The sequence below is a fragment of the Diorhabda carinulata genome, chromosome 8 (genome assembly GCF_026250575.1).
Source record: "Diorhabda carinulata isolate Delta chromosome 8, icDioCari1.1, whole genome shotgun sequence".
In the NCBI taxonomy this organism is placed as follows: Eukaryota; Metazoa; Arthropoda; class Insecta; order Coleoptera; family Chrysomelidae; genus Diorhabda; species Diorhabda carinulata.
The window spans coordinates 5688059-5712752 of NC_079467.1; the positions used below are offsets into that span (position 1 = coordinate 5688059).

The 24694-nt window shown below is 32.8% G+C and overlaps 1 protein-coding gene across 2 annotated transcripts in view; it reads left to right on the plus strand.

Moving 5' to 3' along the window:
* Window positions 1–24694, plus strand: part of LOC130897456 (protein phosphatase PTC7 homolog) — a 44301-nt gene that overhangs the window by 8458 nt on the left and 11149 nt on the right. For both annotated transcript variants that reach the window (XM_057806322.1, XM_057806321.1), the window contains exon 3: window positions 3440–3756. In XM_057806322.1, coding sequence (XP_057662305.1) covers window positions 3440–3756 — 317 coding nt within the window. The remainder of the gene's footprint in view (window positions 1–3439; window positions 3757–24694) is intronic.

Genomic DNA, 24694 nt, shown 5'->3' on the forward strand with positions numbered 1-24694 from the left:
CCAAATCTTCAACCCTTATAAATCAGTCCTTATTTCGAAAAAAATTTATAGATGTATTTATTTTTAAAGATTTATTTATTTTAAATGGACATCTTTATCTGTTTCTACTTGAGTATTTTGTAATTATAATTTTCAACCCCTATAAATTATTTCTTATGACAAAAAAAATTATTTACAAGATTTGTGCAATGTTATGCGCCCCTTAAAAATTATGGGTTATGGGGAAAAATTTTTAATTACGCCGGAAATTTGTTAAATTAAAAATGAAAATTAGATTTTATTTAGATTTTTGACCATATCTAGGTTAATTTCCAAGCAAATTAGTCGCTCAAAACGTATATTTATAGGAAATTTAATAACGTATGAGTTATAAACGTTTTAAATCTTTTTAGCTCTATATTTTTCAAAGCGCAACGTTTAAAGGGTTCGAAAATGACATCAGTCATACTTCAGAGCAAGATTTTTGTGGTAATATCTCAGTTATTTTAGAAGTTACAAAAAATTTAAAAAAAGAAAAACATTTTTTAAAAAAATACTAACTTTTTGTTCTTTATTAATTTTCATGTATATCAGATAGTTTTTTAGAAATTTTGAGAAAAAGGAGAAATTTTTAAAAATTTTCGAAAATGATTTTTCGACTGTAAACATAATTTTTTTCGAAATTATGCATTCTAAATCCTTCAAACTTCCCGAAAAAATTTATTAGTACATAAATAAAGTACATCATCACTGGATTATATTTTTTTGCAATTTGGGTACTATTGCTAAGGGTGAAATTGAGGGTGAAATTTTTTCTACAATAAAAATATAAATCGATTTTATTCCGGCTATAACTTTCTTAGTTTTTATGCTAGAGAGCTCCGCTGACTCATTTTGAAGATTTTCAAAAGTACTTTGAATAAGATTATATACAATTACTTCGAAAAGTTGGATTATAAAAAATTTTCGTTCGATAAAAATATTCAATTTTTTCAAGATAAATCAAAAGTATTTGAGTTATTCATGGAAAATCGATTAAAAACGTGTTTTTTTTCGAGAAAAATTTAAATTTTTAATCGCGCATAACCAAAAAATTCCAAAAAAATGCTAAGAACATTTTTTGCTTAAAATTTGGTCCTTCATTTCCGCGGTTATTTTCAACATGTTCACTCCCTAGTTGGGGTGGAACGCCTAGGTCAAAAGCACACGTCGGCGTGGTATAGATTCTGCTTTTTAAGGTATTCCCCATATGCCGTCAAAATTTGACTAAAATCAATGCAAGTTCATGGAATCGAACCTTGGTAGCCTGGACTAATGGTGTTATCTGGATATTGTGTGATAGACGTGTTTTATATAGTTTCTCAAGCACATTAATGACTTCATATTGAATTTTTCTTTGTGTACCGGCTTTTCCTTTCAAGCTAGCTGGATGCCAAATCTCATTTTACAAATAACCAACTGTTGGCCTCTGGTGATACAAGGGATCGCACATCCAGGATTTGTGATATGTATATGTTTTTGTTGGTACTTATATAATCAATGACGGAATGGTAGCCCTGAAACTTTATCGTGTTAGCTTGTGTTATAGTTTATGAAGCAAAAAGTCACCGAAAATATCGATGCAGTTCATGGCATGATTTTATCAGACCGTCGAATTGGGCTAAAACGGATATCTGAAGCACTGAATATTTCATACGAACGCGAATGGATCCCCAAATGTTTGAATGTTGACCAAAAGCGTGCAAGGGTAGAATCGTGCTCGATTTGAAAACGATGTAGGCTTGGGTACATTTCTACGATCCAGAAACAAAGCAACAATCGATGGAATGGCGAAACTCTGGTTCTCCAAGACCTAAGAAGTTTAGTCTCCAAAAATCTGCTGGAAAAGTTCTTGCTTCAGTTTTTCGGTATTGCCATGGAATCATGATTGATTTTTTGAATAAGGGTAGAACAACTGGAGATTACTATTCGACATTACTGATCACTCTACGGGAAAAAAATTGAAGTGAAAAGACGCGGAAAGCTATCCAAAGGTGTTTTGTTTTTGCAGGACAACGCCCCTGCATACAAATCTCATGTTGCCATGCAAAAAATTCGTGATTTAGGATTTGAATTAATAGAACACCCCTCTTATTCACCAGATTTGGCTCCGTCTGACTATCGTCTCTTTCCTCAACTGAAAAAAAGTTTAAGAGGTCGTAAATTTTCCTTCAAACGAGGAGGTAATAAAAGCTGCGGAGGTCTGGTTTTCAGAGCAAGAAGAAACATTTTTTTGAAAGGTTTAGAGACGTTGCAGATTCGTTGTAATAAATGTATACAATTTAGAGGAAAATATGTTGAGTAATAAAATATTTTGACATTGAAATTTTATTTGGTTCTATAGTAGGCTAAGAATTTTTCAATATATTCTCGTATATAGAAAATATGTGTTCGATGAATATTAGATTGAGTCGCTTGGTAAAAGAGCTTCTCCTTTTCCAATTTATAGGCAATACACACCATTTGTTTATATATATATTTTTTTCTTGGAAATTCGTCATATTTTAAATAAAATTATTATTTTCCTATTTATATATGGTGCAATCCAGGCATTAAACAGAACTTCTCTGAACACCACCAAAATCAATCACGGTACGAAGATTGGCCTGTATATGTACAACCAGGGCCATGAGAACATGCCCGAAGTCTGCACTAGAGGTGATTCTAAATCTTACACCTCTCCAAATATTATTGGAAAACATGCGGAAACAATTTCACTCGGATTGTTGCTGTAAAAGTAAATGGGATCAAAACATCATATTGGAAATTAACATAAATCCCATCAAATGATACCCAGATGGCACCAAAACAGTTGACAGAACTGGAATAGGAGTGTATGGACCAAGAAACAAATACACTGAGAGCTTGGGCAATAGAAAAATGTGTCCAGTTCAACTTTGGAAAGAATTATAGCAAAGAGAACATTATCATCTTGTCCGATAGCCAAGCAGACATTAGAGCTGAATAAATTTAACCTCCAATGGGTTGTGAGACACACTGGAATGGAAGGAAATGAAATAGCAGACAGACTTGCTGAAGTAGGAGCGGGGTAAACCCTTCGTAGAACCTGCACCCTTCTTTAAAATCGGCTACAGAACAATATAGAAAACACTAGAAAAAGATGTAGAAAAAAAATCAGTTACTGTAATGGAACTAGATCCAACCAACATCCTAAGTTTTATGAAAGGAGTGGTATTAGTAGATCAGCTGCAAACACTCCAGTGGCACAGTAATAGATCACAAAAGTTCCTTTGGGTCGCAGTGTGTTTGGCACCTTGTATTACATACATACACATATTTTGAAATTGCTCTCTTAAATAAATTTGAATTCTTATTTTTTAAGAAACCATGGTCGTGTTCTAATCTGTTTTTGTTTTGAAATATTGGCAAAACTCATTACAATTTTTAAATTTAATTACAGGTAGTAGTACGGCATGCGTGGTCATCCTCAATAAAGAAAACAGTACCCTGTATACTTCAAACATAGGAGACAGCGGTTTTATGGTAGTGAGGCGTGGTAAAGTCATAAGAAAATCTGAAGAACAGCAACATTATTTTAATACCCCTTTTCAACTGTCGTTACCTCCACCTGGATACAGACAAGAAGTGCTTAGCGACAGACCGGATGCCGCTATGACAGATAATATTCCAGTCGAAGATGGAGACGTCATCCTAGTCGCTACAGATGGTGTTTTTGATAATTTGCCTCAAACTCTTATAGTCAACGAACTTATAAAGGTGAGTTTGACATTTGGCCATTATTCTCTAAAGATCATCAATAATTATTTGTATGCCAAGGACTGAAAATGCCATTTTGTTGGACGAGTCCAACAAAGTAGTATTTCAGCCGCGGCGTACACAACATTTTTTATACGACGTATAAGATCCAAAACTTTTTCAATTACACTGAGAAAAGAAAATAAATAATACGATAAAGAGAATTATAAACATTTTATTTATTGAACAATATAATGTACCTTGAGGACAATTATTAATATTTATTGGATTGGATGCAGATGGAATATGTATATCTCTACTAGATGTTGTTGGAATCTCTGTAAATGTGTTTGTGGTTTCAGCAGAGGCTGGCCCAAATTCAAAAGTATACACCACAAGGTTTTTCTTGTTTTAGAGTATAGTACAAAGAGTAGTACAAACACCATATTTGCATATTCTAAATTTGAATAAGTATCTGGCTTTTTGCAACACTAACAATCACATAAATTCGAAATTAAACGTTCAGTTACTGTACACTGTACACTGACAGTTCATCAAAACGTCAAAATTATTAAATGCCTTTGAGCCTCGAACATGGCATACGTTGATAATGTTAAAATTCAGATATAAGTGGAAAGCTAGATGAACATTTTTAATTACTCCATAACTTGAAAAAAAAATGAAAATCGAATAAGAACGTACGAGTTAGTTTTCATTATTTTCACATGTATAATACACTCCTAGAGTTTGGTGCGCTCCTCCCGACCCACCTTGTGAGTCGTCATTAGAAAATCTTTGGATCCCAATATCTCCGTAACTACTGTATATTATGCATTCATATTTTACAAATAATCAAATTGAAAATAAGCTTTCGATTAACCGCAAAAAATTTCTGTGTAGTATTAGCAAAGATACTAATTACAATCATCAAGGAGTTCAGTAAAATCATCATAATCATCAAGCCTTCCAATCCTTTTTTTTTGAGGTGGATTACTCCTAGTTTTCTAAATTTTATTTTCTCTATAGTTTGTCGTTTGTTTTGGCTGCTTTTGTTATTATTTTCCATGTTTCCATCGAGTGTTTCGCAATGTTTCACAGAAATAAAGCCATTTCATAACCGTGGATGAAATCGTGGATCCATCACTTCAAACCCAAAACAAGAGAATAATCAAAACATTGAATTGAAGGTTGGGTGGGAGGACCGGCTCCGAAGAAAGGCAAAGACCGTTTCATCTGCAGGCAAGGTCATGTAGGCAGTTGATGGCTATTTTGAGGATCTTGACTAACCTAACCTAACCAGACTTAAAAAAATGGATCGGTGGTCAAAGATTTTTGGATATTGACGATTCTTATAATAAAAAGAGTTTTGAACATCGCTGGGAAAAGTGTATGGAGTTAAAAGGAGATTATGTTGAAAAATATATATATTTTTTCCAAAATCTTTGTGCTCTCTTTGTTATTCCAGGCACTTAGTTCGGCGTTTTGGTTGATTTATTAGTTTGCTCATAAAATTTTAGGCAATTATTGGTAACAGGAGCAACCACTTCAAATCGAATAAAACACATTGTTACACTAAAGTGTGAAATATTTACAATTGTTGAGATCTTCCGAACAAGACGATATTAAAATATTTAATACAATCGATACAGAGATTTTGATGGAATTTCAGTAGCAGGCAAGGTCATGGTGTCGGTTTTTTGGGATAATTTTCATTAGCTATCTTGAAAAAAGGAAAACTATCAACAACGAGTATTATGCGAACTAATTGCAACATTTGAGCAAATTAATCAAGCAAAACGGTCGGATTTGGCTAAGAAGAAAGTCTTGTTTGATCAATGCAATCCACCAGCTCACACATCCATTATTACAATGGCCAAAATTGATGAACTAAAATTTGAATTGCTATGTATTCGCCCCCGCGGATTATTTTCTGCTGCGAGACTTGAAAAGTTAAAGAGTTAAAAGGAGATAACGTTGAAAAATAAATATATTTTTTTCCAATATTTCATCATAGTGCATAACTGAGTAACTAATATTTTCCATTTCTTAACTTTCTGTTCATAATAATTAATATCTAACAAACACAAACATTTTGTTACACACATTTTTCATTAAAGAAGTTCGATTATGAATAAAAATAGATTTGCCTCTCTTCTAATTTTAACTTGCCTTATATTTTTAGTATCATTACATTTTGTAACTTGTTTTTCGTTTTATAGTGGACTTTGAACATTTCGATAGGTTTGTTTTGTAATAAATATTAATTTGTAATCATCTAATGTCTATCTTAAAGAAATCATGCCATTTAAATAGATAATACCCACATATATAAAACAAAAAAATAATTCTTTTTCATTCTAATCATGTATATAGAAACCAAGGTATTTAAATTAATAGTCCAGTCAAAATAGATATATTAGAAACTAAGATCAGGAACAACATCTAAAAACCGATACAACAAAAATGAAAACTTTTTAAAACGCTAAGATCTTGAGGAACGATTACAGTTAACAACACTGGCCGACAAGATTTTTGTAACACAGGCGAGACCTTTATTTTTGAAATGGAAATACCCGTTCAATAATAGAAAAAGTATTTATTAAGCACTAACACGTACCACTTTTCAATAGCTTAATTATTCCTGTTTACATTTTATGGCCGAAAAAATACCTGAACTGTATTATTCTGAATAAAAAACATGAAAATAACATTAAAAATTAGTATTCTGTTGAATTTCAAAGTAAGTGGTTCTCGGTTCATAGCGCAGAAAGTGATTATAAAGACGAAAATGTCGAGTCAAGTGCGCCGTAGTTGCAAAACTTCTCCTGACAAATTTTGCTATATTTGTGGAGTATTTATGGTGAAATCGCAAGCCAGGGCATTTTCAGCCTATTTCAAATATTTCGATACTTTAATTGGAGACCAAAACAAGCAGTGGGCCCCCTTCGCGTGCTGTGTTAGTTTTAGCGTGTTATTGGTGCAGTGGATGAATGGAAAGAAAAATAGCATGTCTTTTGCAATTCCAATGGCGGGAACCTATAACCATTTTGACGACTGCTATTTTTTCTAACAAAGACTGAAGGTTATTGTAAGAAAGGAGAGCACAAGATCGAGTATCCAAATTTGCCGTCTGCTATGCGACCTGTTCCCCATAACGAAGATTAACCAGTACCGATTGCGTCTTTAGATCCGCAAAATATTATTTTCGAAGATACTGGAGACAAAGTATCATCAGGAAGCTCCGAAGAACAATGCACCGACCCTATTTTTACTCCAAGAACCAGTTCTGGCGAGCCACATTTAATTGTTCAAAGTGAGTTGAACGATTTAGCACGAGATTTGGGATTATCAAAGCAACAGTCTGAACTTCTTGCTTCCCTTCTTAAGGAATGGAACTTGTTAGCTAAAGAGACAAAAATTACGACCTTTAGAAAAAGAAATGCTACATTTTCTGTATGGAAAACTTGATATTGAGCATAATCCCAGTGAGTGGCGCCTATTTATTGACTCGTCTAAATACAGTTTAAAAGCAAGGTTATTACACAATGGAAATTTAAAACCGTTTATACCAGTTGCTCAATCTGTGAAGATGAAAGAAACTTATGAAAATATTCGCTTGCTTCTAGACAAAATTAACTACAACAAGTATAAGTGGCAGATATGTGAGAACCTGAAGGTGATTGGAATTGTAATGAGATTTCAGGGAGGATTTCAGAAACATTGCTGTTTTCTTTGTCTATGGGACAGTCGAGCAGTAGATCAACACTATGTGAAAAAAAATTGGCAAGAAAGTAGTGAGTTTCAACCGGGATCTCAAAATGTCCTTCTGCCCCCCTTCACATTAAACTTGTATTGATAGAAAACTTTACAAAGGTTATGGATACAGAGGGTGATGGATTCAAATTCAAATTTGGACCACAAATAAGAAAATTTTATAAAAAAGCTCACCAGACAGGAACTTAGAACATGGAAGGCATTTGTTAGTGTATTGCGGGGATTTTTGGGCAACAATATGGATTCAAACTTCCAACAGTTAGTTGATGAACTTCTAGACGCCTACAAATACCTTGGTGCTCGAATGTCATTGAAAATTCATTTCCTCTATTCCCATCTGACATTTTTCCCGAAAACTTAAGAGCTGTCAGTGATGAGCAGGGTGAAAGGTTCCACCAAGATATTAGAATAATTGAAATTCGGTATCAAGGACGATGGGATTCGGCCATGATGGGTGATTACTGTTGGTTTTTAAAAAGAAAAAGTGCAACCCCTCGTAAAAGGAAAAAGTAGAGCTAATTAATATTTAAAGTGATTTTTTTTGAAGTTTTTGTTTTTAATAGATGTGAGGCATATTTATTAGATGTAAACCATAAATATTGTCAATATATACGATTTAAAAAACGTGAAATTTTTTCTTTGATAAATATCAAATATTTTACCAATGAATATGATTCTATAAATGTAACTTAAAAACCTTACGAGTTAAAATTATTTTTTTCATATTTTCGTATTTGTATAGGTCTATTTTATCACAAAAATTGTGATGGTCGTCATAAGATTTACTAAAAAAAAGTAAATTATTCGTTTTGTAAATCAAATACAAGAAAGGTTTTTTTTTTAAATTTTATAGAAGAATATAATTTCAACTTCAGTACATTGTGAATTGATAAAATATCGTGTCGATTAAGGTTAATAAGAATTTATTTACTTCAATAAGCCTAACGTCAAAATATTTAAATTTATCATTCAGATAAAAAACAGAATGATTAACAATGCAAATTGTTTACCACCTTAAAGCTCACTTCACTAATTAATACAAGGGTTGCAGCTCAAGTTTTGAAATAGACACATAAAAACAAATTTTTATAATTGGATATGGCTTTATTGTTCCTTAAAATATTTTCCATTAAGATTAATACACTTTTGCATGCGTTTGAACCAATTGTCGATTGAGGTACCTTCAAAACATGTGATTTTAACGCATCACCCGCATCTTTAGGTGTAGGAAAACATTGGCCTCGCAAATTATTTGTGATTTGCGGGAATAAGGAGAAATCATTGGGTGCCAAACGAGGACTATACGGCGCTTGACCCACCAAGTCGTTGTTCAGATTATTCAAATTCAGTTATTCTGAAAAAAGAGGCGACCAATTGCTTCGTGAGCGAATAACTCTTCTTGGATTTGGCTCGTTTTGAAAGACCTATATAGTCGATTGCTATCGAACCAAATGCGAGTGAAACTAATTCAATAACAGTGATGTCACATGACGATCTTGCAATATTAGTGTACGCAAGGCATCAATGGTTTCTGACACAACAGCCGATTTGGGACGTTGCTTCATCCTCAAAAGTCGAAGCAAGTTGATCGGCACTTTGCTAGTGGTTTAATCCACGTCGGAAGTCATTGAAAATCATCACACGAAAATTTTCGCGATTTAATTCCATTTTTGACCAAGATCAATATTTCAAGTATCTATAAAAAACTAAAATAGCACTCGTATGATAAAACGCTCCTAGTCCGTTCACTATTAAAAATGTCAAACTTGACAATATCAGATTTACCATATTCACATAGGTATTGTCATATTTCAAAACTTAAGTATTAGGAAAAGCGACTTTTCCTTACAAAAAATCTACTATTTTGAATATGTGGAATTTTCTGTGACTTTCGACGTGGGTAAAACCAACATCAGTGTACCGATCAACTCGCTTTGACTTTTGGTTATGAAGCACTATCTCGAGCCATCGTGTTTTACTGGTATTCCGAATTCAATCGTAGTCGCACTTCGCTACAGGATGAATTTCGTAAAGGTCGTCCAAAATCGGCAGTTATGCCAGAAAACATCGACGCCGTGCGTAAACTGATATTGCATGTGATACAGTGATATTGAGGCATATTTGGGCATTAGTTCCGCTAGTATACATTCTAGATTGCATGAATATTTTGCTAGCAATAAGATATGTTCGCGTTGGATATCGCTCACTTTGATAATCGCTAAAACAAACCTCGTGACGATTGGTCCAAATGGTCGAAAAATTCAATCGCAGTGCTGCAAAAGACCGTTACATGCGTCGAATCATAGATTTATGCATTTGAAACCGAAACTAAACAATAATCGACTGATTCAAGACGAGCCAAATCCTACAAAACTTGTTCGTATACGAATAAAATCGAAGCAAATGATCGCTTGAATGGTTCACTAGCATTTGTTTGCCAGAAATGTTCGATAAAATCAGGGAAACTAATCGCAGAAGACACCACGACAATGCTAGCTCTCTTCCACCAGTAAATATTTTTGAACAGTCCCAACATAGAATTGATGAGTATTGCTCCATACAGTTTTGACACTCAATGATTTCTTCTTATTCCCGTATATCAAAAATAAATTACGAGATCAACGTTTTCCACACCCGAAAAAGCGGTTGATGGGTTCAATTCACATGCTTTCAAGGTACCTCAATTAGAATGAAAAAAAAATCTTTGACAATTGGTTCACACGCATGCCATAGTGTATTGATCTTTAATTGAGAATATATTGAAAACCAATGAAGCCATAACAAATTATAAATATTTGTTTTTATTTGTTAAAACATAAGTAGCAACCCTCGTACATCACAGATATGTACAGTGGTGAGTTATTGATATCCCCTATGAGTTACTAGGCTGGAGTCCAAAAGGTTGGAATTTTGGTTGAATCTGATTTATCCACCCCCCTCCCTCATTGTGCTCTAACTATATTCAAAATTACCCAAAGTGGTTAACATAATATTTAAAAAAATGAAGTAGTGATCCTTAAATTTGCAGATTACACTGGTCGACAAAAACAGCTTGTAGTAACACAAGAATAAATAGCATATTGTGATAAAATGGACCTATACAAATACGAAAATATAAACAAAATTGTAACACATAAGTTTTATATGTTACATTTATAAAACCATATTCATTGATAAAATATTTAATATTTGAAAAAAAATAATTATATAATATATAATAATATATTGACAATCTTTATAGTTTATATCTAATAAACACACCTCACATCTATTAAAAACAAAAACTTCAAAAAAAATCACTTTAAATATTAATTAGCTCTACTTTTTCCTTTTACGAGGGGTTGCACTTTTTCTTTTTAAAAATCGATAGTAATCATCCATCATTGCCGAATCCCATCGTCCTTGATACCGAATTTCAATTATTCTAATATCTTGGTGGAACCTTTCACCCTACTCATCACTGACAGCTCTTAAGTTTTCGGGAAAAATGTCAGATGGGAATAGAGGAAATGAATTTTCAATGACATTCGAGCACCAAGGTATTTGTAGGCGTCTAGAAGTTCATCAACTAACTGTTGGAAGTTTGAATCCATATTGTTGCCCAAAAATCCCCGCAATACACTAACAAATGCCTTCCATGTTCTAAGTTCCTGTCTGGTGAGCTTTTTTATAAAATTTTCTTATTTGTGGTCCAAATTTGAATTTGAATCCATCACCCTCTGTATCCATAACCTTTGTAAAGTTTTCTATCAATACAAGTTTAATGTGAAGGGGGGCAGAAGGACATTTTGAGATCCCGGTTGAAACTCACTACTTTCTTGCCAATTTTTTTTCACATAGTGTTGATCTACTGCTCGACTGTCCCATAGACAAAGAAAACAGCAATGTTTCTGAAATCCTCCCTGAAATCTCATTACAATTCCAATCACCTTCAGGTTCTCACATATCTGCCACTTATACTTGTTGTAGTTAATTTTGTCTAGAAGCAAGCGAATATTTTCATAAGTTTCTTTCATCTTCACAGATTGAGCAACTGGTATAAACGGTTTTAAATTTCCATTGTGTAATAACCTTGCTTTTAAACTGTAGACGAGTCAATAAATAGGCGCCACTCACTGGGATTATGCTCAATATCAAGTTTTCCATACTGTAGAATGCAGAAAATGTAGCATTTCTTTTTCTAAAGGTCGTAATTTTTGTCTCTTTAGCTAACAAGTTCCATTCCTTAAGAAGGGAAGCAAGAAGTTCAGACTGTTGCTTTGATAATCCCAAATCTCGTGCTAAATCGTTCAACTCACTTTGAACAATTAAATGTGGCTCGCCAGAACTGGTTCTTGGAGTAAAAATAGGGTCGGTGCATTGTTCTTCGGAGCTTCCTGATGATACTTTGTCTCCAGTATCTTCGAAAATAATATTTTGCGGATCTAAAGACGCAATCGGTACTGGTTAATCTTCGTTATGGGGAACAGGTCGCATAGCAGACGGCAAATTTGGATACTCGATCTTGTGCTCTCCTTTCTTACAATAACCTTCAGTCTTTGTTAGAAAAAAATAGCAGTCGTCAAAATGGTTAGTAGGTTCCCGCCATACCAAAGGAATTGCAAAAATCGTGCTTTTTTTCTCCCCATTCATCGACTGCACCAATTTCACGCTGCAACTAACACAGCACACATGGGGCCCATATTGGAGCCCATGCTTGTCTTGGTCTCCAATTAAAGTACCAAAATATTTGAAATACGTTTTTTTCTTATTTTCGGAAAATCGCCTGACTTGCGATTTCACCATAAATACTCGACTTGTCACGAGAAGTTTGGCAACTACGGAGCGTTTGACTCGACATTTTCGCCTTTATAATCACTTTTTGCACTATGAACAGACAACTATGAAACTCAACAGAATACTAATTTTTAATGTTATTTTCATGTTTATTATTCTGATTAATTCAGCTCAGGTATTTTTTCGGCCATAAAATTTGCCGATATTAACCGCCCCTTCATCAATTTACCTACATGCAAATATAAACAGATATAATCAAGCTATTGAAAAGTGGTATGTGTTAGGGCTTAATAAATATTTTTTCTATTATTGAACGGGTATTTCCATTTTAAAAATAAAGGTCTCGCCTGTGTTACGAAAATCTTGTCCATTGTAATTACTGTATGGATATGAAACCACCAACCTTACTTGTTATGATAATCACAATCAAATAAATGAAAGTTTCACTGGTCTATATATGTAAATTCATTGTTATGTTTTATATCAATATTGTAATTATGATATAATTTTATTATGTTTTCTTTAATAATGCGGAACATTAATTATATATTTAAAAGAAATAATTGAATTAAAAATTCACTACCACATTTAGTGTCGATAAAACTTCTATTTATTGACTAATATTGTCATAATATGGAGTGTCTCAAACAAGAGTGACATTTATAATGGGTGTCCTAAAATTAACGCAAGATTAAAATTAAATAGAAAACGGACAAATGGCCTCCGCTTTTCATACACATTCACACTGATTTGTCGAAATTTTCCACGATAAAACAGCATAAATGTAACTAAATTTCGTTGATGCAATCTCCACCTTTAATGCACGCATGGTTGTGGGTTTGTTGACGTAGACCTGTGATTCTAATAAAATATAGTTCATTTCAGAAAGGTATAGAGTAATAAAATCTCATTAGGTATGCAAAGGAACCACAGAGTGACCCAACGAATATTTAAGCCACTTTCATAGTTTGGCATTGATTTCATTGTAAGAATTTTTTTATCAAGTGCAGGTAGTACCACCCGGATTGGTGTTAATATATGGGTTTAGCCTATTGTTATCCATTCACAAACACTGAAAATAGTGTGCCTAAGGCGTGCCGGTAGGATACTCGTAAAAATGAAAGCCGAATCTGAAATAGGGTTGGAATTAGGCAGAGGCACTAATAGAAGGTTAAACGGTACCTGTTAAACGCAAAACGTAACTGTATAATCTATTACTTAAATAATCCCTACACAATATTTCAAGACCTACATCTACGGCCGACACCAAAATTGAGCCGAACTGGACGGAATTCCCGATTTGATTAATCTACACCTTTCTGTACTAAATCACACGATCTAAGAGGCCAATTTTGATCACCTAAATGAGAAAGGACACAACTTGGAAATGTTTCATGTGGCAAATGTCCAAAATGTACACCAAACAGTGACACGTTGTGGATGCATTTACTTTTCAATAATCACATATGGGATCTCAGAACGCCAAAAGCGGCAATTTTTGGCGACTAACAAACCCATGAAGGTGAAAATGTACTTTGTTGCTTAGGATGATTTTGATCGAAAAATTTGTTGCTGCTCAATAATTCATTGAACAAACTCTTCAGTTGTTGTGTTAGTTGAATTTTGTAAGCAAGGGGACTCAGGTCTTTAGTGAGTATACGCTATAAAAATTGACAATTCTCATCCACGACGCCGAATTAAGGTTCCTGGATTGTCACCGACACTCTCGCGTACTAATATATGATATTTGAACGACTTGGTTTTGGACGACCAGTCGAACTGCGGCCGTCAAACTTTCATAACTTTTGAAATATGAAGACACGTTGCTCTATCTTATAACGCTTTTTCACTGACTCTAAACTGTTAGCTGTCGATTTATTTTCCTTAGGATTGTGAACACTTTACTGTGTAAATGGTGGCAAATTTAAATCTGGGGTTAATTTTGGAACATGTGCAATTAAATATAAGAATTTTTTCATTTGCTCTGAGGCTGATTCAATATCAAACAAATTTTACTGATGATGCATTTATGTACCAAAAGTCAACCAATTAAGCTAACTTCATAGAAATTGGTAATGTAAGATATCACAGGGCTTTTAGTGAGGTCTCCAAAAGTCCTTTTTTTTATTTTAGCTCCCAACACTATTTTTGATAGATCACGCATGAATCTTGTGTCTTGTGTCATTGTCAAACTTGTTCAGTTTGGTGTATAATTTAAGCAGGTGTAAACCTTATAAGGATGCGGCTGGTGCAAGAATTGAAGCCACATGATCTACCACAACCTCTAACATTTGGTGAATGGGCGTTGGCAAAGTTGGAGGGAGATCCACTTTTTTATCAAAAAATTGTGTTCAGCGAAGAAGCTCATTTCTGCTTGAATGGATACGTCAACAAGCAAAATTGCCGCATCTGGAGTGACAACCAGCCAGAAGAATTGCAAGAGCTACCAATGCATCCCGAAAAAATCACTGTTTGGTATGGATTATGGGCCGGTGGCATCATCGGGGCGTACTTCTTCAAAAGCGACGTTACTGGCGAGCACTACCATGTGATGATTGACAATTTTTTTGCCCAAAATAGATGAATTGGACATGCCTGACATGTGGTTTGAACAAGTCGGTGTCACATGCTACATGGTACGCGAAGCAATGGACAAATTGAGAGCCGCCTTTGGTGAACAGTTCATCTCACGTTTGGGGCCCGTCAATTGGCCGCCTGGATCGTGTGTTTTAATGCCATTGAACTATGCCATGTTGAGGCTAATGTTCAAAGAGATAAACCAGCAACGATTGACGCACTGGAAGCCAATATTGAAGCATTTATTCGTGAAATACCGACCAATATGTTGGAGAGATTGTGCCATAATTGGAGCTTGCACATCTAAAGCGGAGCCGCGGCCAACATTTGCATGAAATCATCTTCGAACATTAAATTATACTGATCGTTCTATCGATTCAAATAAAGATTTCATAAATTTTTTTTGGTTTTTTTCAAAATCAAATTCTATACCTCTTAAAATATCCCTGGTGATATTTACCACATTGCCGCATACTTTTAATTTGACGATCGTGCTCAGAAAAACTTTTTTTTCATTTGTTCATGACTGCCAGATTAAATTAAACATAAGTTGTATGATTTGAAATGAAAATTTTCGTAATCAGCTACTTTCTTTCTGAAAAAACTCTAGTGGTTACACAATCGTCATGTAATCAACGTTTCATTACAAATATATGCGTTAGTACACTTCATACTAAAACATTCCCTTTACCACAATTCCCAAGAAAATGAGTGGATATCTTTAATAGGGGCTATATATACGAGGATGTATTGATATCTAGTTAGCCTAGACCAGTTCCATGCATTAACAAAATATTCCGTTAACATAGCAACGAACAATAACTTATTAGAAGTGTCAGTGTAAAGTTTGTCGTCAAAAAAGTGAACCAGAGTTACGCAATAAATTAAAAGAAAAAAGATGTGAAAATCGAAAAATTGGAGTATCGACCATCATCAAGTACCTGTATTTAAAAGGGTTAAGAGATAAGCAGATTTACGAAGATATGCTTAATACCCTTGAAATTTTCCATTGAAGATGATGACCGTTCGCGAAGGCCTGTTTTTGTGTCAGTCCCCGAAAATATCGATACAGTTCATGACATGATTTTATCAGACCATCGAATTGGGCTGAAACGGATATCTGAAGCACTGAATTTTTCATAAGAACGCGTTCATCATATAGTTCACGTCAATTTGGACATGAGAAAAATTGCTGGAAAATGGATCCCCAAATGTTTAAATGTTGACCAAAAGCGTGCAAGGATAGAAGCATCGCGTTCGATCTGTGCTCGATTTAAAAACGATGTAGACTTCTTAAACCGAATTATTACTATGGGTGAGACTTGGGCACATTTCTACGATCCAAAAACAAAGCAACAATCGATGGAATGGTGACACTCTGTATCTCCAAGACCTAAGAAGTTTCGTGTCCAAAAATCTGCTGGAAAAGTTCTTGCTTCAGTTTTTTGGGATTGTTATGGAGTAATCATATGATTGATTTCTTGGATAAGGGTAGAACAATAACTGGAGATTACTATTCGACATTACTGACCACTCTACGGGAAAAAATTAAAGACAAAAGACGCGGAAAGCTATCCAAAGGTGTTTTGTTTTTGCAGGACAACGTCCCTGCACACAAATCTCTTGTTGCCGTGCAAAAAATTCGTGATTTAGGGTTAAAATTACTAGAACACTCCTTATTCACCAGATTTGGCTCCGTCCGACTATCATCTCTTTCCTCAACTGAAAAAAAAGTTTAAAAGGTCGTAAATTTTCTTCCAACGAGGAGGTAATAAAAGCTGTGGAGGTCTGGTTTGCAGAGCAAGAAACATTTTTTTAAAGGTCTAGAGACTTTGCAGGTTCGCTAATAAATGTATCGAATTAAGAGGAGAATATGTTGAGTAATAAAATATTTTGACATTGAAATTTTGTTTGGTTCTATAGTAGGCTAAGAATTTTTCATTATATCCCCGTAACACTATTAGACAGTTTCAATCTGAAACAGAAATAAATACCACCATCATTGAAACCAGGAACTTGCTACTGCCCTCCAATAATTGGTAAATGATATTCCAAATTATATACAAATTTGGTCAAATGAATTGACTATTAACAGTAGTTACTTTATTTTGATGGGAAACTTTCCCTGGTAGTTTTTGACACGTTCAATTTTTTTCTGTCCCAGCAGGGAGTGTGTTATTCCTTTCACACAAGTATTTTTGTACAGATTTTATTCATAGGTTTGTTTTTTCCTTCTAGATTTGTTTCATTTTCAGTTATGACTTACAATCACAGTGACTTTATTTCGACTGTTTATTCACCCATTTTCATGAAAAATCTTACTTAAAGAAAAACTGACAAAATATTTTTGTGTTTGAATAACACAATTTGAAATATTTATCTTATTTAATCCAAAAATTTTTCTGTTAAATGAATCAAGGAATGCAAATCTGAATTTTAACACCTTTATTTAAAAAAAAAAAAAAAAAAAAAGAAAAATTTTATCAGTCAAAAAATTGAATAATCTGCATTAAAATATGGAAATCTAAAATCTTCATAAGCATTTTAATAGTTTTTATGAATATTGTGTTCCCATCAATTAACTATAAATGTAAAATCTTATATTGATTTCTGGTGATGATAGGTCCCTAAAAGTCTCCCTTTTTTCACATTTTGACTCTGATGTCCCTTTTTTTAAAAAGTTATAACTTATAGCACCAAATGTACTTCTTAAAAAAATGCTTTTAAATCAATTTTCATAAAAGAAATTTCCAAAACTAATAATTCGTGAAGAATATCCACTATTTTCACTTTTCACTAAGTTTTTATATCATAAATTTTGAATTCGTAGGTAGGCCAGATTGAAAATAAAAAAAAATGGACTGAAAAAGTGTGAAGTGATGGATCCTCATTTTATCCATGGTTATAACACGGCTTTATTTCTGTGAAACATTGCCAAACACTCGATGGAAACATCTTCACGATGCTGTTTTTGTTCTATTCTGAGCAAACGCGCCACAGCTTCCTCATGTCCAAATTTTCAGTTAATATGCGATGTACCGCACTTTTTGAAGTACCTACTATGTCTGCTGCAGTACCGCTTTGTGTATTTTCTTCAACATTTCTGGAATCGTCACCTCACTTGATCGTATGGCCTCGTTTAAACTCTGCTACCCAATATTTTACTGTTGATAACGAAGGAGCAGTCTCACCCAGATTTGAATCTAGTTCAGCTTTTATATTGGTTAGACCAAGGTCTCTCAAAAAGTATTTTATCACATAACGATGACCAATTTCTTCCATGTCCACAATTTGACTGAAACGATTAGATTGTGTACTTTCTAACAGTTAGTGTTAGAAGTTTATAGTGCCATGAATTTAGTAATTGATTTCTTCTAGTGGTGGTGGGAAAATTGAATTGCCTGCACTGGACATATCTTTAGATGTTCAGGTATCATAATTGCGCAATCCAAATAAAAATTATCGATCAGCCAATAAATGAACCCAAACAAATCAGAACTGATGCTGCAACTAAATTAGTATTTGTGGGCAATTAATTTCTTTATCGCAGTTATTGCTTAAACACACGTCATTGTTTATCACTTATAATAAATTAAAGATAAATATTTTGAATGAACACAGTTTCTTCGTCAATAAATAAAAAGTGTTTCTAGAATGATTTGAAAAGAACATAAAAATTTCTTTGTCGAATTTCAACACAATAATCCTCAATTTCTAATATTTTCTTTTCGACGGTTCTAACAAATCTTTAAAAACCTTAGTAGTCTATTTCCATTTACCATTCATGTAAATAAAAAATAGAGCCAACATGTTTTTTACTTGTTCACAGATCCACCGTCTCGCACTATGTTTCAAAATATTGACTAATCACTTTTAATTTCAATGTTAATAGGCCAGGAACCAGCGGCAAAAAAAATTTGAATTCAAGCTCTACTTATCCCCTTATTCAAAATCTACCCTATGCCGAATGGTGCTTTTTATTTTTTAGTGGTGAAAACCACCCCTTATCATAAGGAATACAGTTTAAATGAGTTATTTGTAGATCTGTTGATATATTCTCAAACAAGTTTTTGATTAATCGGATTCATGCAACTCCTCCAAAAACCATCCTCTAAGGGTAGTAATATTGAAATGTTTTTTTTTAAAGTCACTCATTTTCATGAAAATTTGAATTCAAGCTCTACTTACCTTCTTCTACAAAATCTGCCCTGTGCCGAACCAAGCTTTTCATATTTTGGGGGGTGTAAACTACCCCTTATTGCAAAAAACTTTAAAATATTCGTTGTATGCATGTAAAATAAAGTTTAAATGTATTATTCGTAAACCTGTTGACATTCTTCAACACTTTTATGATCAATCAGATTCATATAACCCCTTAAAATCATCCTCTAATCATATGAAAAGTTGAAAAATAATATCTACGATTCTTTTATAATTAAAAATTATTCAAAAATGTATTTATACTGAATTGAGAATATTTCGTCGGTATTTTTAAGAAGTGTCGCTTTTTAAATATTTCAACCTTCAATGACAAAAAATTTTTTTACATATCAATAAAATTTTCTATTTAGAAAATAATATGAAAAACAATTTTGAATAATTATATTTCATCATCATTAATATCTTTATACTCTTCTCGTTCGTCTAGCTGTTGCTCGATTGTACGCTCCACGTTTCTCTTTTTCCAATGCTCCAAAATTCGTGCTCCGACATTTTGAAAAAAAAAAGTTGGTTTTTCGACAATAACTCGCTCAATTTTCAACCTAGAAACTTTTTTAAAAAAGCAAATTTATGGGATTTCAAGTACTTCAACGTCATATCAATTATAACTTTTCTCAACCACCGGATTCGAAAAGGGGTTTGGTATTAGAAAGCAAACTTTGAACTAATTTACCTCCCTCAATTTTGATGATACGTGGTTTAAAAAAGCTCTAAATTTTTGGCAAGAAAAACCCTATAATTAATATTCGAAACATTTTCTCATAACATGGATAGCTTTTGGTTTATTTAATTTCAAGATTCAAGAAATGCAGTGTTCAATTCAATCAATTATTTAGTCTTAAAGTAATTATTCAAAACTGGTCAAATCACACGGATCATATCAATAATTAATTATTAATTAATTGCAAGTGTATTACTATTTATATCAATTAGGGTGGTTTTTTTCAAAAAAGAAAAAAGCAGAAACCTTATTTTCGTTATAAATCAGTCACCTCTTTTGCAAGACTTTTGACAGTGCTCATTTTAATGGTTATTCCATGTACTTTGATAACGATCTCTCCAGATTTTTCCAAAAATTCCATCAATTTCAAGTTATTTAAGGTTAAAGGTTTTCAATTTCGGATTTCCCAAAAAATACTCATTGTTCAACGAGCAATAACTTAGTTAGTATTGAATTTACAGAGGTCCTTAAACAACTAATCTCTTTGTTTTTTATTAGCTACATTTTTGTTCTGAATGATTTTGCTGATAAAATAGAAACTTTTCAAGTTATTCATGAAAATCTCTAAAAAATGAAATAAAACATGAGCATTTTCAATCGTTAATAACTCTAGAACTTTATAAAAAAACTTTGTAAAGTAAAAGTTGCTTAGATCAATCTATCGACCTACGAAATTATTTTGATGAAATGTTCATCTCCAAGAAGAGGATGCTTTCACTCCCAGGGCAAAAGCACCCTTCGGTACAGGGTAGATTTTGAAAAAGGTTACAAAAATACTACCTTCATACCAATTTTGAAGAAAATCGACCTTGATTATCAAAATTCAACGGGCAATCCGTTGGTACCTGACCTATAACGAAACGTAAAACTTTTGGCACAACCTTGCAATTAATTTGCCAATATTATTCATCACACCTATCACATATATAATATACGTTAGAATCTGTCCTTGTCTCATTTAATAATATTTTTAATGAATAATTTTATACGAAAAAAAAACTCATGCCTTTAATATTATGTAAAAATTACTAGTATTCAAGCTTTCAACATAAACTGTACACGAGTATCATAAGGAACTTTACATACTTTTACCATATGTACGGCCACTCAGTGACGACAAGACAAGAATACCATATAGCCTAATGTTCTTTTCGAATATTTACAGGACTAAAACGTCCTTCAGATCAGTAGTTATAGATATTAGTACAATTACTGGTGTCGCCTACAATGTGAATTTATTTTTATTTCTAACCGAAAAAGAGTATTCCGGGTCTTTATGCAAATGATTCCGGAGTGAAAATAATGCTGTGTCATGAAAACATTTTCTTATAAGACCCCTTGTTTCTGAGCTCATTCCCAATAGTTAATAATTCGTAACTTTTACGGGGCAGCCTGTACAATCTAAATATAGCAAAAATCAATTGCTCAATCGATTTGTTAACAAAAATATACACTTTGTTTAATTCCATAAAATTTATGGTTTAGGAAATATGTAGATTTTTAGATCGTTGTACATACCAAGGAAACCGTTCGCCATAAAGAGAAATTCTGAAGAAAATTATCATAAATTGTAATTATTTATTGAAAATAGTTACAGAAGGTATTAAAACATAATCAAACATTTCTTGGAGAACTAATAAATAAATAAATAATCATTTGTACTACATACTAGAAGTAGAGGATAATCCAGCAAGACTGACCTACGCTCATTGCTTTCTAGATAAACGAGTTGATAATAAATGTGTTGGAAAAGTATTGTTTACTGATGACACACAAGACGGCTCTATTAATTCCCCAATTTACATTTATGAGCTCTGCGAAGGGAGGAAGTATATAAAATGAAGTGTAATGATATTAATAATACCGGAAATGTTTTAATTATCACAGTACCTTATACAAAAACTCATGTTCAACGTCGATTTATTGTTGTTGGTGAAATGAGTTAAACTTTGTAAACATTTATAAAATATATAAAAATCAACGACACACAAATGTCAAAACAGATCATTTCTTTTTGCAGTATAGAAAAATACAAAACCCAAGTTGTAGGAATCAATACTTTTTCAAAAATTCTTTAGCTTAGTACAACATATTTGAATTTATCTAATCCAGAAACTAATCTGGGCATACATTTGGATGCTCTTCGGCGTCTCTATTAGTGGATTCCGGTGGTAATATAATTCAACTAAAGAAGCACGGTGGGTGGAAATCCAACACAGTTGCGGAGGGTTTCAATTTCAACAACTAGTAAGTCTACGGTTAAGTAAAGTAACTTTTTTCCCTTGTAGGAATTGCCGGTCACACCGTCCTACTCGTGAAAAAAAAGTATTACTTTACTCACTTGTTGCATAAATAACTAATTCTTTTACTAGTAAAATAATGAACGCTCATTATTGCACTAGTAACAAATTAATGAGAAACGATAGCAACGTCTTATTATGGGCGGTGTAACCAATTAGCCGGAACTGTCATTTAATTTTTATTTAATTTCATGTTTGGCTTCGGCAGTGCAAGAATCTGGACTCGACAATAATGATAGTCTTCTACTCCTAGTAACATAATGTACTATTCTAGTAATTTCGTAATCTCCTACATAATAAATATGATTGATAATAACATAAAATCCGCAATTCTTTGAAACGCATTACAATCTCCCAGAAAAAGGACTAAATATTTCGCTCATTTGAAAGTTTAATCTTAATCAAAAATCTCTGTACTATAATGACAGATGAATATTTATTTCACTAGTGCAATAAAGATCCACTTTTTTTAATAAATATAGTTCAATAAAGTTGTGTTTATTGCATGAAAGTAGAAAAATTATTTTTGTTTTGTTGCAATTTTTTGCAATTGTTATTTATGCGTCTTAACTACATAATTTTAGTTATTATTTTAAAATTGTTGCTCGTTATTATTATTAGTTACAGTTTTTTATTGTTGTAATTCGATACAGTTTATCATTTCAGTTAAAATACTCGAAATTTATAAAATTTGTTCAAATTAATACCATGTTATGTGATATGTCATTATGATTGTTCAAATTTTATCGTTCACTAAAAATTAATTAACGTGCGATATATGTTTGTGTCACTATTTATGTAATTTAAAAATCACTTATTGCATTTTAAAAAATATTATACAGGGTGCAATGTTCAATACGAATCCTGGAGCTGGAATTTTAAGTTTAGCTAATACCAGTCCAATGTTTGACATTATTGTACTGCATCATTAAAAAATTTAGAAAATCAAATGAGCTGTGTAAACACTAAAGCCAATTAAAATTTATAGTCAATTCCACAGTTAACCCTGTAAATTAATAGTTGTTGACACTTTTAGTAGCTACACATGATATCCTACTTGAGGAACTTTACAAATAGTAGAAGTTTGTAAAGTTCCACATCACTCATCCTATATTAAATTTGCGAAACTGAAGGAACTTTCTTTGTTTCGTAGGCTAACAAATACTAACTCCATAATTTTATAAAGATCGTTAACTTCCTCCTATTATGATCTTCATCTATTTTTTGTTTATTTATCGTTTGTATCCTTGTCAGTATTAATTCTACATATTTCTCAGTTATAAAAATTCATTTCATTCTTTAACAATAACATTGTCTCGAACTATATTATTAGTATCGTTTTTCGTATTTATTTGCACACTTTCTATTCGTGGGTTGAATTAATAAACACTGTCTCTTACGTACTTAATTTATTCAGACACTGTAAATTACACTTAACTTATAATAATTTACTTATAAATATCACTTAAATAATTTCTGCGATTAGCTTTACTAATTCATTCTTTTCACTACGACTATTTATTTAAACTAACTAAACTACGCTCCCATAAATCATTTATATACCGTAATAAAATACTACAAAGTTCTAGAACGAAAATAGATAAATAGAATTACTTCGAAATTATTTAGAAGAAATACTGTAAATAAATCGCCATTTTTGAAATTTCATAGTAGCTGGACAGGGCTGGCCTAGGGAACCATTTTGCGAATTTGTTCGTAACTGTTTTTTTTTTAATTTATAAAATTTTTCAATTAGAAAGAAATTCACATTGGACTATATCACATTTTTGTCATTTTGCAGCGAAGTTTGTACACTAGTTTATTTACAACCATCATATTTCGAGCAAAATTTATAATCTTTGTTTCGTTCTGAATACACCTAAAATATCACATTTAACAAAAACAGAATAATCAAGTGTATTGTTACTTTCGCTATGTGGTAAACAACTGTCACCAATATAAATAAATGTTAGATACAGTCGGATGGATATTGAGTTCGCGAATATATTAAGAAAAATGTCCTCCAATGAAGAATTGATGGATTGTACCCCTCCAGAAATACGACAGGCTGCTGACGCCAGATGGTTGGTGCCAGATAAAAGTAAACATCGGTACTTGAATCGGTATTTAATTATATAGGAAGTGGTGAAGAATACCAGTTCCGAAAGTGTACTCTTAGCATATTTTGGAGACAAAAAAAGCCGTTCACTTTGTGAGCAATGTACAGGATGATTCGAATGATGCTACTAATTGAAGAAAAAACTGATATTTCGTAACATGGCAAACCTAAAATGACAAAATATGGGCTTCATTTCAATAAGTAGTTTGTTATTTTTTAGTACATGTGTGAAATAAGCTAATTTCTTAGGTAAAAATGAGTGTGCAATCTATCATTTTCATAAGTGATCGTAGAAAAAAGCAAGTACTTATCTGGTCAGTAAATAATTTTGAATTAGAACAAAAAATTTAGATTTTACAATTATTTCAAAACTGATCCATCATAGTGTCTACAGCAGGGCTTCTTAAACTGTGGGTCGCGACCCCCAGGGGGGTCGCGAGACTACTGAAAAAGGGTCGCAAAGATCTGATA